Source organism: Spermophilus citellus (genome assembly GCF_964194105.1).
Source record: "Spermophilus citellus genome assembly, chromosome: 17".
NCBI classification, from domain to species: domain Eukaryota; kingdom Metazoa; phylum Chordata; class Mammalia; order Rodentia; family Sciuridae; genus Spermophilus; species Spermophilus citellus.
The window spans coordinates 39,873,523-39,888,389 of NC_138199.1; the positions used below are offsets into that span (position 1 = coordinate 39,873,523).

The 14,867-nt window shown below is 33.5% G+C and overlaps 1 protein-coding gene across 6 annotated transcripts in view; it reads left to right on the forward strand.

Moving 5' to 3' along the window:
• BCAS3 (BCAS3 microtubule associated cell migration factor) overlaps window positions 1-14,867 on the forward strand; it is a 633,828-nt gene that overhangs the window by 295,873 nt on the left and 323,088 nt on the right. For 4 of the 6 annotated variants that reach the window (XM_081270282.1, XM_081270287.1, XM_081270285.1 and 1 more), the window contains exons 17-20: window positions 1,271-1,315; window positions 9,955-10,079; window positions 12,510-12,675; window positions 14,687-14,787. In XM_081270282.1, coding sequence (XP_081126408.1) covers window positions 1,271-1,315; window positions 9,955-10,079; window positions 12,510-12,675; window positions 14,687-14,787 — 437 coding nt within the window. The remainder of the gene's footprint in view (window positions 1-1,270; window positions 1,316-9,954; window positions 10,080-12,509; window positions 12,676-14,686; window positions 14,788-14,867) is intronic. The other 2 variants (XM_081270284.1, XM_081270286.1) reach the window with 1 other exon arrangement.

Below are 14,867 nucleotides of genomic sequence, written 5' to 3' on the forward strand. Positions count from 1 at the left end.
CTTCAGTCCTTTTGTGTGTTCATGTACATACCAAAATGTTCTCTGCAGTTCCCAGTCAAAAAAGTTTCATATCCATTAAGTGTGAGTGGTAGTGTCATAGCCCTGGTTGTGTTCTTACATTAAGTGTAGGAGGGCTATGCTTGCTTTGCCTTGCTATCATCTTTTAGTTTTTAAAATTGATTTCTCTTTTCTATCTTGCTTTCTTTTAGTCATCTCTCACATGTTTCTGTTTCTTCTTTGTATCTCCTGTGCTTCAAGGAGATTGTATAACTGTTGTGAAACATTGCTCAAGTTTTAATTTGTAGCCAAATGTACTCAATTTAATGGCAAATTAATGCTAATTAGCAGGATTTTAAAAAGATGTTCCAAGCTCCAAATTTGAAGAAGGAAACACCCAAGTTTTACTAATATGCCTTCCTGTTTCTTTGTTATGTCTTCCAAACGTCAGATGCAGTGAATATAGTCAAATTTTGTTTTGGATATAATTAAATCATTGAATCTTACTTGTGTGTATGCACGGTATGTCATAATTCTGGGAACAGAATTTTAAGTAGAACTACATGTACTACTTACATGTAGTCTGGCTTTGCATCCCTTGTTGTGTTTAAAGCATGCAGTTGAATGCTTACTATATTCCAGTCTAGCCCAGAAGAGAACAGGTAGAGGAGGCTAACCTTTTGTACTACTATTAAGAGAGATGCTTAATTACCTGAAATGTGACCAAAGTTAGAGAAAAATCATACTGTATGTATTTAGCATTTGTTCCTTTGGCCAACAATACGTAGTTCAACTTACAACAAAAAAACAGCTTAAAAAGTAAGTTCTTTCTTTGTGTGGCTGTGAGACTGCAAACAACGGCATATCAAAAATTTTATTTAGTCATCTTTAGCTAATTTTAAATATTTTGTGTCACACAACTGCACATGGATTGCTTGTCTCCATCTGATTATTCCATTTAATTTGGACCTTGTTTTAAGGGCCTTAGCAGTGAATATTATTTTAAGCTAGAAATGCTATAGGTGTGCTCCAGAAAAGGGGGAGAAATAGAAATATTTTAAATTCCTAATTCTGAAAATTAAGGGCCTTGTTACTATACATCATTCTATTTCTTGGATTATATCAGACTGTACTACAGCAGAATTGCAAATGATTGCTAATTTTTTAGTTATTTTTATCCATACTCTATAACAGTATGATGTACATGTATTTGTTAATGTTAATTGAGTTTTCCTCTAATTTTTTTGTGCATTTTTCCCCCTTTTCCATGAAGGCCTTATCTCTTTGGAGCGGGGTGTTTTTCCATAAAAGCTCCATGGTGAGTTCCAGTTCAGTCCCGCATGCCTAATTCATTTGCTGTACTCTCAAAAAGTTACTCTGTTTTGTAGTTTTGTTTTCAGTTGCATGGCCTGTTCACAGATAGATGCACCAAGTTATTGAATAATTTGTAGATAAGACATGAATGTTGATATATAAGCTTTAAAAAAGCAATTTTCTTGGTTTAACTTCATTCATTGGAAAGTTAAAAAATATCAGATGTGTTTGAAAAAAAAAATGGAAGAATTCTTTCATGGTGTTGGTGGATATTACAAGACATGACTAACACCCAAGTTTAGAGCTTTGGATATTGTAGTGATGGAAGTTCTCCACATATCATAACTCACATGAGAGGATGTGAGTTATTTTGAAATATAAATATACTCAAGGTATACTAAAAATGCCCTCTAAAGTTTTACTGCATTTTATTTGGTCCTAAAAGGGCAACATTGAATTGTTTGGGGTAGTTTAGTATTTAAAGAGCTATGTGATGAGGAAATATATATTCATATGAAAACTCCTAAGTGATTTTTAAAATTTTGAATTATTAGCACTTATTCATACCTAAATTATTTAGTAAATTCTCTTATAACAGTATAAAGAATATAGCTTTGTCAGTCTTGGGCATGATGATCATAACAACAAAGTAGAGTATGTTTCATATTTTAATTTAAAGATGTGAATTAGAATGCATTAAGAATCTGATATAAAATGTTTTAGTGGTTTAAAGTCAGGGATACAGAATCAGATTGCTTGTGTCTTAAATCCAAACTCACATATTTAATAGCTATATGATAATTTTCTAAAACCTGGTTTTTATTTTCTTTATCTATTGAATGAAATCAATAAACCTTCTTGGTTTATTGTCAGAATTAAATGAACTAATTTGTAAGTATATATAAAATTAGTGAGATATATATATATATATATATATATATATATATATATATATATACACACACACAAATACATATATATATATAAAATCAGTAGTACATAACAGAATATAATAGCAATATATAGCAGTGCCTGGCATATAGTAACTACTCACTAAATGTAAAAAGTTATTGCTATACTATATAACTACTGTATCTTCCCCCAGTACCCTGTTTAAGGGGTAAATTCCATGTTTGTAGAGGTGCCTCTTTAAATTAGATTGTGGGTTTTTTTTTTTTGTTTGTTTGTTTGTTTTTTTTTTTGCTTTTAAAAGCATGCTAACCAAAGGGAAGTTTTGGGACATGTAAGGTATATCAGTTTTACTAAATGAGAATACTTACAAGAGTGCCACACATATATGTGTTGTTCTCGTGGTCACTTCTGAGATTCCTTCATTGTCCTGTTATATTAGAAACAACATTTTGCTTTCTCTCATGGACAAAATAAGCTGAATCATTCTTTAAAGTTGATTATTATTTCACACAGACTATTTTCAGTGTTCATATACCATGAGAACATCTGAAATTTTCTTTATCATGTAAGAGTAGATGACATTAAACAACTCACTATGAATGTGCCTTCTTGAAATGCAGAACCAAAATTAAAAAGAATTCACAAAATTATTCTTAACAAATTCAGGGCACACATGAGTATAAATCCTCTAAAAATTTATCTTAATTCTTTTTGTTAACCAGATTTTGTCTAAAAACAACTAAACTTCATGAATTTTTTGAACTTATAGTGAGCAGTATGACTTTTAAATGCCATATTCAACATATCACAACATTTCTTTGTACACCAAACTTAGAATTAAATTCCATTTTAGCATAAATTCCTCATTCTGAGTACAAAGAAAAGAGTTTTTATATGGTAATAAAGATTGAAGTTTTCACATAGAACCAAAGATGGAGTAACAAATGTTGTATGTTAAATAAGAAAAGTCCATTCCCCCAACAGCTCATGTGAGCCTTGAATTTAAGCAAAAGCACTTGTCAACCAGAAATGATTTGAGGTTGAAACAAGATTAAAAGAGCCAGATTAAAGAAAGGGATATATGAAATATAGTAGACTTTTAAATCATTGCCTGTCTTTTAGAAGACTGCTTTTGTGGTTTGTTTGATGCCATCGTTAGCTCACAAGAAACTCGTTTTTAGTCACTTATACTAGACTAAAAGGTCCTCCTTTAAAATATGTTACTTCACCAGGGGTGCATGTTTTTTCCATTAAGATCTTAATGAAACCTCAAATTAAGACAGCAAAATGAATACCAATTTGACAACTTCTTCCCTGTTGTTTATAAGAGCGCCTTTGTTTTAATAGTTTTTGCTGTTTTTCCATGATATTTAACATTCAACTTGACAATATTTTTATTTACTTTTCTGAAATAAAACATCATGCTAAATATTTATAGTACTTCCAGTTGTAGGGCAATATTTACATTTTAGATGAAAATGAAATTTTTACAATTTCTCTTAAAATGTAAACTTCTTACATTTTTTGTTTAATCAGTTTCAACTTGTGACATTTGTGCATGGTTAAGATTTTGCTTTGGTATGTCACAATTTCTACTAATTCTTTATTCTTCACCAGTAGGATTTAATTCTTTAATTCATGCAGTTTCAAATGAGTCAGTTTAAAAATTATGTCTTTTCTTTGATATAAAAATAAGTTTATTGGAAAGCAGACTGTGTGGGCCCTCCTTGACCATAAAGTCAGTTTAGACTTCCCAGGATTTTGCATTCTCTAGGTTAGTTAAGAATAGTTGATCTTGAATGACCATATTAAATAATGTGAAAGATTTACACTTGTAAATCTATTTAAATATAGGAATTTAAAATAAATAATTCCAGTGTAAATTTTTTTCTTTTTTAAAATATTTTCCAGTGTAAATTTTTAAGACTGAATTTTTATTTCAATATTACAAATAGGTAACAAGAATTAAGCTCATAAATCTGTAATACAGATTCTAAGCTACTGTTATTGTTTAATTGCTTTGGATAAAAATACACATACACACATACATAAAGGACATGCTGTAGATAGTCCACATTGAACTATCCCTCACTCATAAATTGTTTTTGTATTATCTAAGGTTAATTTTAAAGAAAAATTAAAATTTACTTTATCAAATTATATTTGAAGTTTTAATTAGTATTTTCTATGCGTACTTGATTATAGTACAAATAGTTCATGTAAAGAACTCTTGTTTTCTTAAGAATATTTAAGAATTTTATAATTTCATTTTTAAAGTTAAGATTTATATGGAGAATAGACTTCTTACCCGATAAATTTACAATAATTTGTGATTAAAAGAATAATTTTAGGTAGATGATTAACATATTTCATTATTTTAAATAAAATGCTTCCAGTTTCCTTTCTTAGGGGTCTTATTCCACAAAAAACAATTGAGACTGAGAGAATATTTCTAAATTCCTTCTAAGAGCTTAATCTTAGAGATGAATATAAAGAAAATTATTTCTGTAGCAGAAGGTTATTATACTACTTATGGTTCTTGAATTGGTACTGTGTTTTCCATTTAAACTCAAATATTGATGATTCATTTATGTTATTGAAAAAGAAAGAAATGGTGCTTCTATCTCATGTTCGTACTTCTCATGCTGTGTCCTTCTGAAGAGGGCACTGCTTCATTGCTGCTTTTCACGCTGTCCACAGTACACCACGGACTTCCTATCCTATGGTGCAGAGTAAACTTATCCAGATGGAATCATGGTTCTGTGTTTTTAAAGCAGATACCACTAGAGGTTTTTTTCCTTTTCTTTTTTTCTCCTCTTGTTTGCAGTTGAGTGTGGAGAAAAGACAGGCAAGAGAAATTTAATATGTTAATCTGACTGGAGATCATAATACAGTAGAAGCCAATGGGAGAAAGATGCAGAACTTCAATAGGCTTTCTAAATATTGTTGAAATCCTAGGGATGTTAATATCCCTATACTTCCTCTGTCGTCAGTGAAGATATTTGCAGTGGTTAAGTCTTAAAGAAATGACAGAGTTAAACTCCTGAATTTTCATTTAGTACCTTGTTTGTTTATTTTGGTTTGCTTATATGTTTTTTATTCTTTTGATTTTATTCATTTGTATTAGGCTTAGTAAATGAAATGTTCTATGACCGTTATTTTTTCTGACATGGTGAATGTGGGATTCATTGCATTTTTCTTTTATGTTTTGCTTCAAAAGTTAAACGAAATTTAAAAAAAAATTAATGTGGGGTTATTTGTAAAACATGAAAAGGAATAAAAGAGCAGGAGTAATCTGTAGAAAGGAGTTCATCAGGACTATCAGTTATGTTTTATTCTTATGTATAATCATTTGAAAAAGACTGGGCTGGGCTTAGTGGCTCACTTCTGTAATCCCAGCAACTTGGGAGACTGAGGCAGGAGGATCATAAGTTTAAGCTCAGCCTTAACAATTTAGTGAGGTCCTAAGCAACTTAGTGAGACCCTGTCTCGAAATAAAAATTAAAAGGACCTGGGATGTGGCAGTGGTAAAGTGCCTCTGGGTTCAATCCCAGTACCCCTACTCCTACCCTCTCAAAAGAGGAAAACAGAAAAAAAGAAAAGGATGAGTCCACATGATCCAGTTAAATTTTTAGGCACCAATAAATTTAAATATTAAATATTATTTGATATCATACTGTCAGTTTAATAAATGAATAAAGAAAGGTCAACTAATAAAAAGAGGGCCTTTAAACACCCAGAGTTAGTCTTTTTAAACTTGCAAATATTCTTTGATGGGATTTGTTAAGTCCCATTTAGGAGGACAAAGAGGGATATTTAGAGCAAACACTGAAAAAATGTTTAATAAATATCAGAGCACTTTCTTATAAGGATTGAGTCACCAATCTGTAAATTTACACTATTTACAAGGCTAGTACTTTCCTATTCTATTTGCATATGTATCACTTTTTAGTGTTTTATCTTAACGTCAACAAAGTTTACTTTGTGATAGAAATATTTTGGGTCATTGTGTAAATGTTCGTGTATAGTGTATAGCTGACACATTTTAGTAGAAAAGCCATTCTGCTTCTACCAAGCATTCCTGGACAGAGTCTTTGAATGAAAAGACAAAGGACAAATTGAGCAAAAGAGAGAATTTCTAACTTTGTGTCTGTTACACAGAAAATATTTTATTAATGGCATTCTTTTCATTAGATTGCTTCTCCTTTTTATTCTTCTGCAAGCCCATATGCACATATTTTTATGATTCTGTTTGCTTAAATATCAAAATTGTTCCAGATGTAGATGGATGATAGAAAAAACTCAATATGAATGTGTTTGTCCAGTACCCTCCATCCCCAGTGTAAAGCACTATGTCATTTTATATGTAGCAATTTGTCATGTTTGGTGGGTGTATACCAGGGGTTGAACCCAGAGGCACTTCATCACTGAGCTACATCCCTAGCCCTATGTTGCTGAGGCTGACCTCAAACTTGCAATCCTCCTGACTCAGCTGCTTGAGTTGCTGGGGTTACGTCATGTACCACACCTGGCTGATGGCAGGCTATTTTGAGGGATGTAAACTCTTGATTCCTGATTAAACGCAAATGTTTACCTATGAGATTGATGAAGGTCCTATCAGAGAAAAAAGAAGAAATGATGAAATCTAGGAATAAAAATGATAATCTTTTCATAAACTAAACACAATTTTACCATAAAATATTCCCTGTAGGAGATAATGGTCTTGTGTAAAATGGCACTGCATTGATGCTTTTCACTTCTGTGTTCCCAAACTGAAACGTGTTACTTATAGAAGTACTAGAGATTTTAGCTTTGGACATAGGTTTGTCAGACTGTCAGCTAATAAGCACAGAGAATATATATATTTTTTTGTCCAAAAGACTAAATTTATGTCCTATCATTTTTCTACTCATTATATGATATTAGAAAAATCGACACCCAGCCTAGTAACAACGATTTTTAATCTGTTTATATGCATACCTTAGTGGAACCATATTTTCTCTTACTAAGTGGTATACTCATCACCTCATGATTTAGAAACAACAACAAAAATCACATCCAGTAATTTGCAAAAAGCTTTAAATATGTCCCTGTAAGCTCATTTTCACATCGTAGTATCATTATTCCCTGATGGTGATTCTAGTAAAACAAACAAACAAACAAAACACCTGGTCACACAGTTGTAAACACCTTGCAAAAGATTCTAGAATGGTTTCCTTTCTCCTCTTCCCCACCCCTCCAACCTCTCCAACCTGTAAGGATAAAAATAAGCAGTGGTACTTCACAGATGCCAGTTGCAGGAACTTTTCAGCTCAATGATAGTGGTTCAGTTATGTAAAGAAAAGCTTTGAAGGAAAACATACATTCTAATGTAATGCAGCAAAGAACACCATAACCAGAAAGAATTCTGATGCCAGTGACCCACATACCAGGGGAAGGGACATGCTCAGGTGTAGGGTATAGGGGCATCTTCTTTCCTGGAAGTAGCTTATTGCAGTTGTGACATATCCAACTAAGAAGAAGGCAAATTGTATAACCAGATTCATTTTCTCACAGAAATATCTGTTAAACTGTCATAATTCCCCCCAACTGAAAGTTTTATTATGACTGGTTTTGATTATTTATGCATGGGTGTGATTCTTTTGGAGAGTGGTGTGAAATGTATAGTCAGTGTTAATGATGGAAAGAAGACTCTTTTTCACATACAGCAGTGTTCAAGGATTTGGTTCAAAGGAGGAGAGCAGTGGGAACAATCATAGTAGCATCTGATACAGAAGTTTTGTTTCCAAAGAGGGAAGATGTCAAACAGAAGGCGCAGGAACTAAGATATCTGAGAGACTATTTCAAGTGTCATAGAAACTGGGAAACTGAGATTGTCAAAGCAAAGTCTGACTTTGAAAATTAGGTGAGGGCTGTAAGCTAAGTAAAAGAGAAATGTATTTGAGTCCTGTGATTGGGAAAGCACCTGCCTGGGAATTTTACATGCTTTATCAAATAGAATGTCAAACATGAACATACATCAGAATATTTTGGAGGATTTAAATACATAGTTTGTTGGGTTCTACCCTGAAGCTCCTGGTTTAGCCGGGTATAGTGGCATATGCTTATAATCCCAACAATTTGGGATTGCAGGTTCAAAGTAGGTTTTGGCAACTGAGCAAGACTGTATTGAAAAATATAAAAGGGCTGGGAGTGTAGTTCAGTGGTGAGTAACCCTGGGTTCAATCCTTAGTACCACAAAAAAGAAAAAAAAGAGTAAAGTTTTTGGCTTAGTGAGTCTGGCATGTGGTCTGATCAGTATTAGCCTGTAAGTCTCAGAACTTTCCAGGTGGTATTACTAGCTAGGGACTAGATTTAAGAATAAATATAATACTTAAGATAACTGTATATGGTAGGAATTACTATTTATATTTTACATATTGGTAGTTTTAGCTCTCGGAGGTTAAATAAATTAACCAGAAGAACCCAGCTAATAAATGGCAGCATTGGGATTCAAATTCAGGTTTCTTCTAGAAACTAATCTCATTCCATCTGCCTATACTTTTTTAAAAGATAAAGGGATAAAGTAAAGTGAACAAAAGAAGGCAGAAACATTATGGTTTTATATTGAGGACTAACCTGCAGGGCTGGAACGTCAGAACTCAAGTTCATTGTATTCCATCAAAGTTGTGATGTTCACCAATAACCAGTGAGATTATTTTCTGGTCTATGAGTTGGAGAAAATAATTATCTAAGGTGGTTGGCAGAATACCTAATGAACTTTGGGGAAAGATCTTGATAAATCAAAAGAGAACAGAAGTATAGCATTTGAAAGAAGATGAAAGATGAATATTAGAATTTGAGGGTGTGAACTCTTATTTGTGAAAAACAAAGAGGAAGGCAAGTTTTTTATAATGGAAGTCCTTTGAAGGAGTAGCAGTTACTAAATGTGTCCTCAGACATAGGAAAAGCAGAACAGATTTATGTTTCAAATGCTACGAATATTGAACTCTGCTTTAATGCCACCCCTTACCCAGTAATAGAACATTATTTTCACAAATCCATGAAGAAAAAGAAACAACAGATAGGAAGAAAATACAATTGCTGTAGATCACTAGATCTTCTCCTGCAGGATCTGACTAGACATAGCACTGTGGCTGAGAGCACTTTCAGGGTTTCATCCTGTATTGTTTCATTTTCATAATGCTGTTGCCATTCACCCATATTGTTAACCCCATGTTTTATGTATCAAAATGAAATGATAATCCATTTTGTTATTGCGAGATATTTAAGGAACTTGTCTTGGATTTTGCCAGCACATACTTCGAAATGAAATTTTTGTTGCTTTTGTTATGGAGACTGGACCTCACTGTTTTGTCCAGGCTGGCCAGGAACTCCTGTGCCCAGGTTTTCTTTCTGCCTCCGTCTGCCTGGCAGTTCAGACTACGAGTGCATTCCACTGCACCTGGATAAGAATTTTGTTTTAAAATTCTTTGTTTTAAAATTCCCAAAACCAAAATTTAGAATTTTGGTTTTGGTCATATATTTTTCTCTTTTGATAAGACTTTGTGACTTTGAACTAGTTTTAATTTTATTCCCAAACATAGTCTCACATTATTAAGGCAAAATGCATGTCCATATTATAGCATTTGAACACGTGGGGGTGGAACTGAGAGGAAAATGTTTTGTTGTCTGCAGTGATAAAGTCATTTCATCATGGTAATTTTTTAAAATGTCATTTTATTTTTTAAGCAAAGTTAAACCACCTCCACAAATTTCACCCAGCAAATCGATGGGCGGAGAATTTTGTGTGGCTGCTATCTTTGGGACATCCAGGTCATGGTTTGCAAATAATGCAGGTCTTAAAAGAGAAAAAGGTATGTATTTTTACTGAAGTTCAAACTTGCAATTTACAATTTTTGCTTCTTAAGGAAAATTGGTAGTAGTTCCCCTAGAATAATCTTGTACCAAATAGTCTTAGCTTTTGCTAAAAGAAAAATTTGTTATTTATTTATTTTTTTTAGTTAGTAGTCTTTCTTCAACTACTCAAACTTAGTCAAGAATAAAATCTACCCTCTCACAAAGAATGAAATTCTATGAAATGGAATGAATTTTCCACTGTGTGATTTTTGTCTTGTTTCATTGATGACAGTGTACAAGTGATTACAATGATGTAAATTCCATATTCATATTATAACTTTTACATTTTTACAAGCAGATTTTACATCATTGTCTCTAAAGTGTGGAAGAAAACCTTGCTTGTCCATATTTTAGAGATGAGGAATTTGAAATTGGAAAGTTTAAATAACTTCACTAAAGACCATAGATTAGTAGGTGATGGAACCAGAGTTTGAAATCACCTTTTCTAATGCTAAATCTTGACTTTAGGAGAAAAACAAAACCAGCAACAACTCTGTCATGTTTTTTAACAGACAAACCAGCCTGTCACTGAGAAAAATGAGTCAATTTTTGTGGCTACCATTGGTCCTTTGAATTGATATAGTTATTATGTTTTTAATTCCTGATTTGATTTCCAGGATCGATACCTAAAATGTTTGTATGATTAATGTTTTAGTATGTGATTGCTTATTGTGTCTGTATTGAAGAGAATTCCTACATTCATAAACTAAGTATGAATGTTAAGGAACAATTTTCCCTATATTATTTTAGTATTATTAAATTAGGTCACTAACTGGGTTGTTACTGAGGCACTTCTGGTGAGTTCCACAGACTGTATTGTTCTTGGCAAAATGGCTCTCCTTTACACTTAATCCTGGCAGTCAGACATCAGCCCTTTCCCTCTTATCACCTCTCAGTGACCCTTCTCTCAGTAATAGGATCTCAGGCACAGCAGGTTCTTTACCTAAGTGAGAGAGGATACCTTGAAGTATGCAAGCCTTCCATTTCCTTATCCCATCTTTATTTTTTTGTTACCTCCTTAGGTTTAATGATGCTATCGAAAGGACTTTTTGTTACTAGTTGGAAACTTCTGTGGAGCTCAATTTCCAATGCTTTTCTCTTCTGTTCTAATTACCCTTTTAACTTGCTACTCCTTTATGTCCCACTGGCTGGTCATTAGCCATTTTCTCAAATCAGCTGTAATTGATTCGTCTGACACAGAGATAAGATGACCCACCCAGCATTCATGAGTGATTTTATATGCTCCTTGGTTTACTGTAAAACCTGAGAGTAAGCATTAAACCTGTTTTGGCAGTGAATACATGTGTATTCCTTATAAAGTCATTCGATTAGATCCATATTCAGCACCTGACTTCTCAATGCATGACTGACCTTCACTTGAGAACCAGTGATCCCGTTGAGAGAAAGCACAGGTTTAAGTGAGGAGGATGAATGTGTGTGCATGGGCACACATTTTTAATAGATCTCATTTTTCTCTAGTCATTCCAGATTCACAGCAAAATTGAGAAAAAGAGAACTCTCTTACATCATACCCCATATGTACACGGCCTCCTCCATTCTCAGCCTCCATCCCATCATCAGATTGGTACATTTGTTTCAACTGATGAACCTTCATTGAAGTTAATGTAATTTTCATTTGTTTTGATCTAGAAATTTGAGTTTTAAATTTAAGTTTTCTGAGAAGAAGTAGATGAGGGGTTCGGCTCATTTAGGCATACAGGTAGCTTTTCATGCAGTTCAGTTGCTGTATCCAATGTAACTAAATCCTAGTGTGTAGATTATTTCTCTTTAGTGATTCCTTCCCTGCTCCAACTGACACTCATTTTTCTTAATGTGGAACAAATTACATGATAGACAAATATAAAAAGTATATAACTACGTTGTTTAGGTGTATTTGAATTTTGAGCATAGTCATATTATTCTTGAAATAAATTGTTTAATATTTGGAAATTCTGTGATAGCACAGAGCTTTTCCCACTCATTAGCATCTATTCTTTTTTTTTTTCTGGTACCAGGGATTGAACTCAGGGGTGCTTACCCCTTAACCACTGAACCACATCTCCAACCCTTTTTTATATTTTATTTTGAGGCAGGGTGTTTTTAAGTTGCTTAAGGTCTCACTAAGTTGCTGAGGCTTGCTTTGAACTTGGGATTCTCCTGCCTCAGCCTCCCAAGTCTCTGGGATTATAGGCATGTGTCACCCTAGCATCTGCTTATGCCAGTCAGCCTTTAGGAAAGGAGCAGGCACCATATAACAACATTCCTATCTTTTCATTTTCTCTCAGCAGCCTCAGGAGCAGACCAGTATGATCAATAACTTCTACAGATTATGCTGTGCGATTTTTGTGCCACTGTCACATATTCAGGTTCTGTTTGTCTGTTTGTAGATCAGTCCAAACAAGTCGTAGTTGAATCTCTCTACATTATCAGTTGCTATGGAACCTTGGTGGAGCACATGATGGAGCCTCGACCCCTCAGCACTGCCCCCAAGATTAGTGATGACACGCCACTGGAAATGATGACATCACCTCGAGCCAGCTGGACTCTGGTTAGGTAGTAACTCCTGTCTGTCTTCCTTTTGAAAAACAGGTTTACTGAGGTATGAAAGATTAAAAATGTACCATTCCATAATGTTCAACATACATATACAACTATGAAATTATCATCAGGATCATCTTGATATATTTATCGTTCCCAGAAGGATGTTTGTGCCCATTAGGATCTCTCTTTTTCACCCATCTTTGTCACTAGAATTTTATACAAATGGAATCATGTAATATGCATTTTTATTTTAAAAATTGGTTCATTATAATTATCCTTAAGAGTTAGATTCATTGTGCTGTATTTGTAAATACACTTAATTTGGTCAATCTCATTCCCCTTGACCTTTTCCCTTCCCCCTCCCTCTCCTGAAGTACAACCACTTGCTGTACTTTACTGATCCCTTTTCTAATATTATTATTATTATTATTGTTGTTGTTGTTGTTATTTTAATTAGAGTAGGCATTCTCTTGCCTGCTTTCTTTCACTTATCAAAATTATAGTTCATGACTTCCTTTGACCTAATTTATATTCAATAAAATCCAACCACTAAAAATTACTTTTCACACAGTTGTGCAATCATCTCTATATTCAGTTTTTATCTCCACATAAAGAAACCCTGTAGCAGTCATTCTACAGTTTCCCCTAACCCTGGATTTCTATTTAAGAACCAATCTACTTAATGTTTCTGTGGATTTTCCTACACTGGTCATTAAATAATGATGGAACCATACAATATAATACCTTCTGTGTCTGTGTTTGTTCACTTGGCATGTTTTCAACGTCCATCCATATACTGCCATGTGTCAGAACTTCAGTCTTTTTATAGCTAAGTTACATTCCATTATGTGGATATATCACATTTTGTTCACCCAGTCATGTGTTGGTGAACATTTCTACTTTTGAGCTTTCTTTAATAATTGGGCTATGAACATCATATACGAATTTTTGTGTGGACATATGTTTTAATTGTCTCAGTACAAACCAGGAGAACAACTTTTTGTGACCTCTTTGCATCTTTGTGTTACCTTTACTTACATTTTCCTTATTTGCTGTCTCCTGGTCACTGAAAATAATGAGTAGCATTGAGGCAGCCATTAGGGGAATAAAAAGTAATATAAATAGATTTGAAGGTTTCCTTTAAAGTGATCCCCCAAGATACAATGGTTAAGCACTGTAGAATGTTTATTAAGAACCAGAGTCCATCTCAAAAGTGCATAATAATGAGAGTCTTAAAAGAGTCACAAAGAGGGAGAAATGAAACCTGGAATAAAAGCTGCTCAGTATAGTGCATTGTCCAGGAGAGAAGAGATTGCTCCTGACATATATGGAAGGAAACAGACAAAAATTGATATGAAAATGACCCCTCTCCTTTTTGACATTTTAAAATATTCTTATATTGATTTTTGGCGGCTCCAGCATTCTTCACTACTACTTTACTGTGCTGGATTGATTTGATCAATATCTGATTTATCAAGCTTATTTAGAATTGGGCAGATCTGATTAAAATTACTGCAGCATCATTATTGAAATAGTCGCGTATTTTGGATTTCAGATCCTAATTAGATCTAGAAGAAGTCATCCATTTACACAGCTGTGTTTTTTTTTAACCATTTTACGTGACTCATTTCATTTTAAAATATACACATATTCTAAGTATAGAAAAGGTCCTACTCTGGTCAAAAACTACATAAAATTAGAACCCTTTAGTTGTGGCTTTGAATTCTACATTCCCTTTCTATTCTACATTCTGAATATTATGTGTCTGCTATTGGAGAGCCTTCTTCTGTTAGACAGTGTTGGCTCCATATCTCTGTATGACACATTGCCATCTTTTTATTCTTTCTAATCAGATGGACTTGTATTTCAGGTTTTAGCACATTTGTTTTAATGATTACAACTTCATTTTAATGATTAGAAAGATAGCATGAGTTTCTGTCAGTGTCTATAAGTGATGACAGTCATGGTGATTTACATTCCATTTATTAAGTTTAAATATTAATATTCTTCACTGTTTCTTTAGAACGCCTCAGTGGAATGAATTGCAACCACCATTTAATGCAAACCACCCTCTGCTCCTTGCTGCAGATGCAGTACAGTATTATCAGTTCCTACTTGCTGGCTGTAAGTAGTTCTGGTTGGTTCTTTTTTTTTTTTCCTTATATTTGGTCTTTTCATAGTTTGTCTTAAAATACTGACTTTTA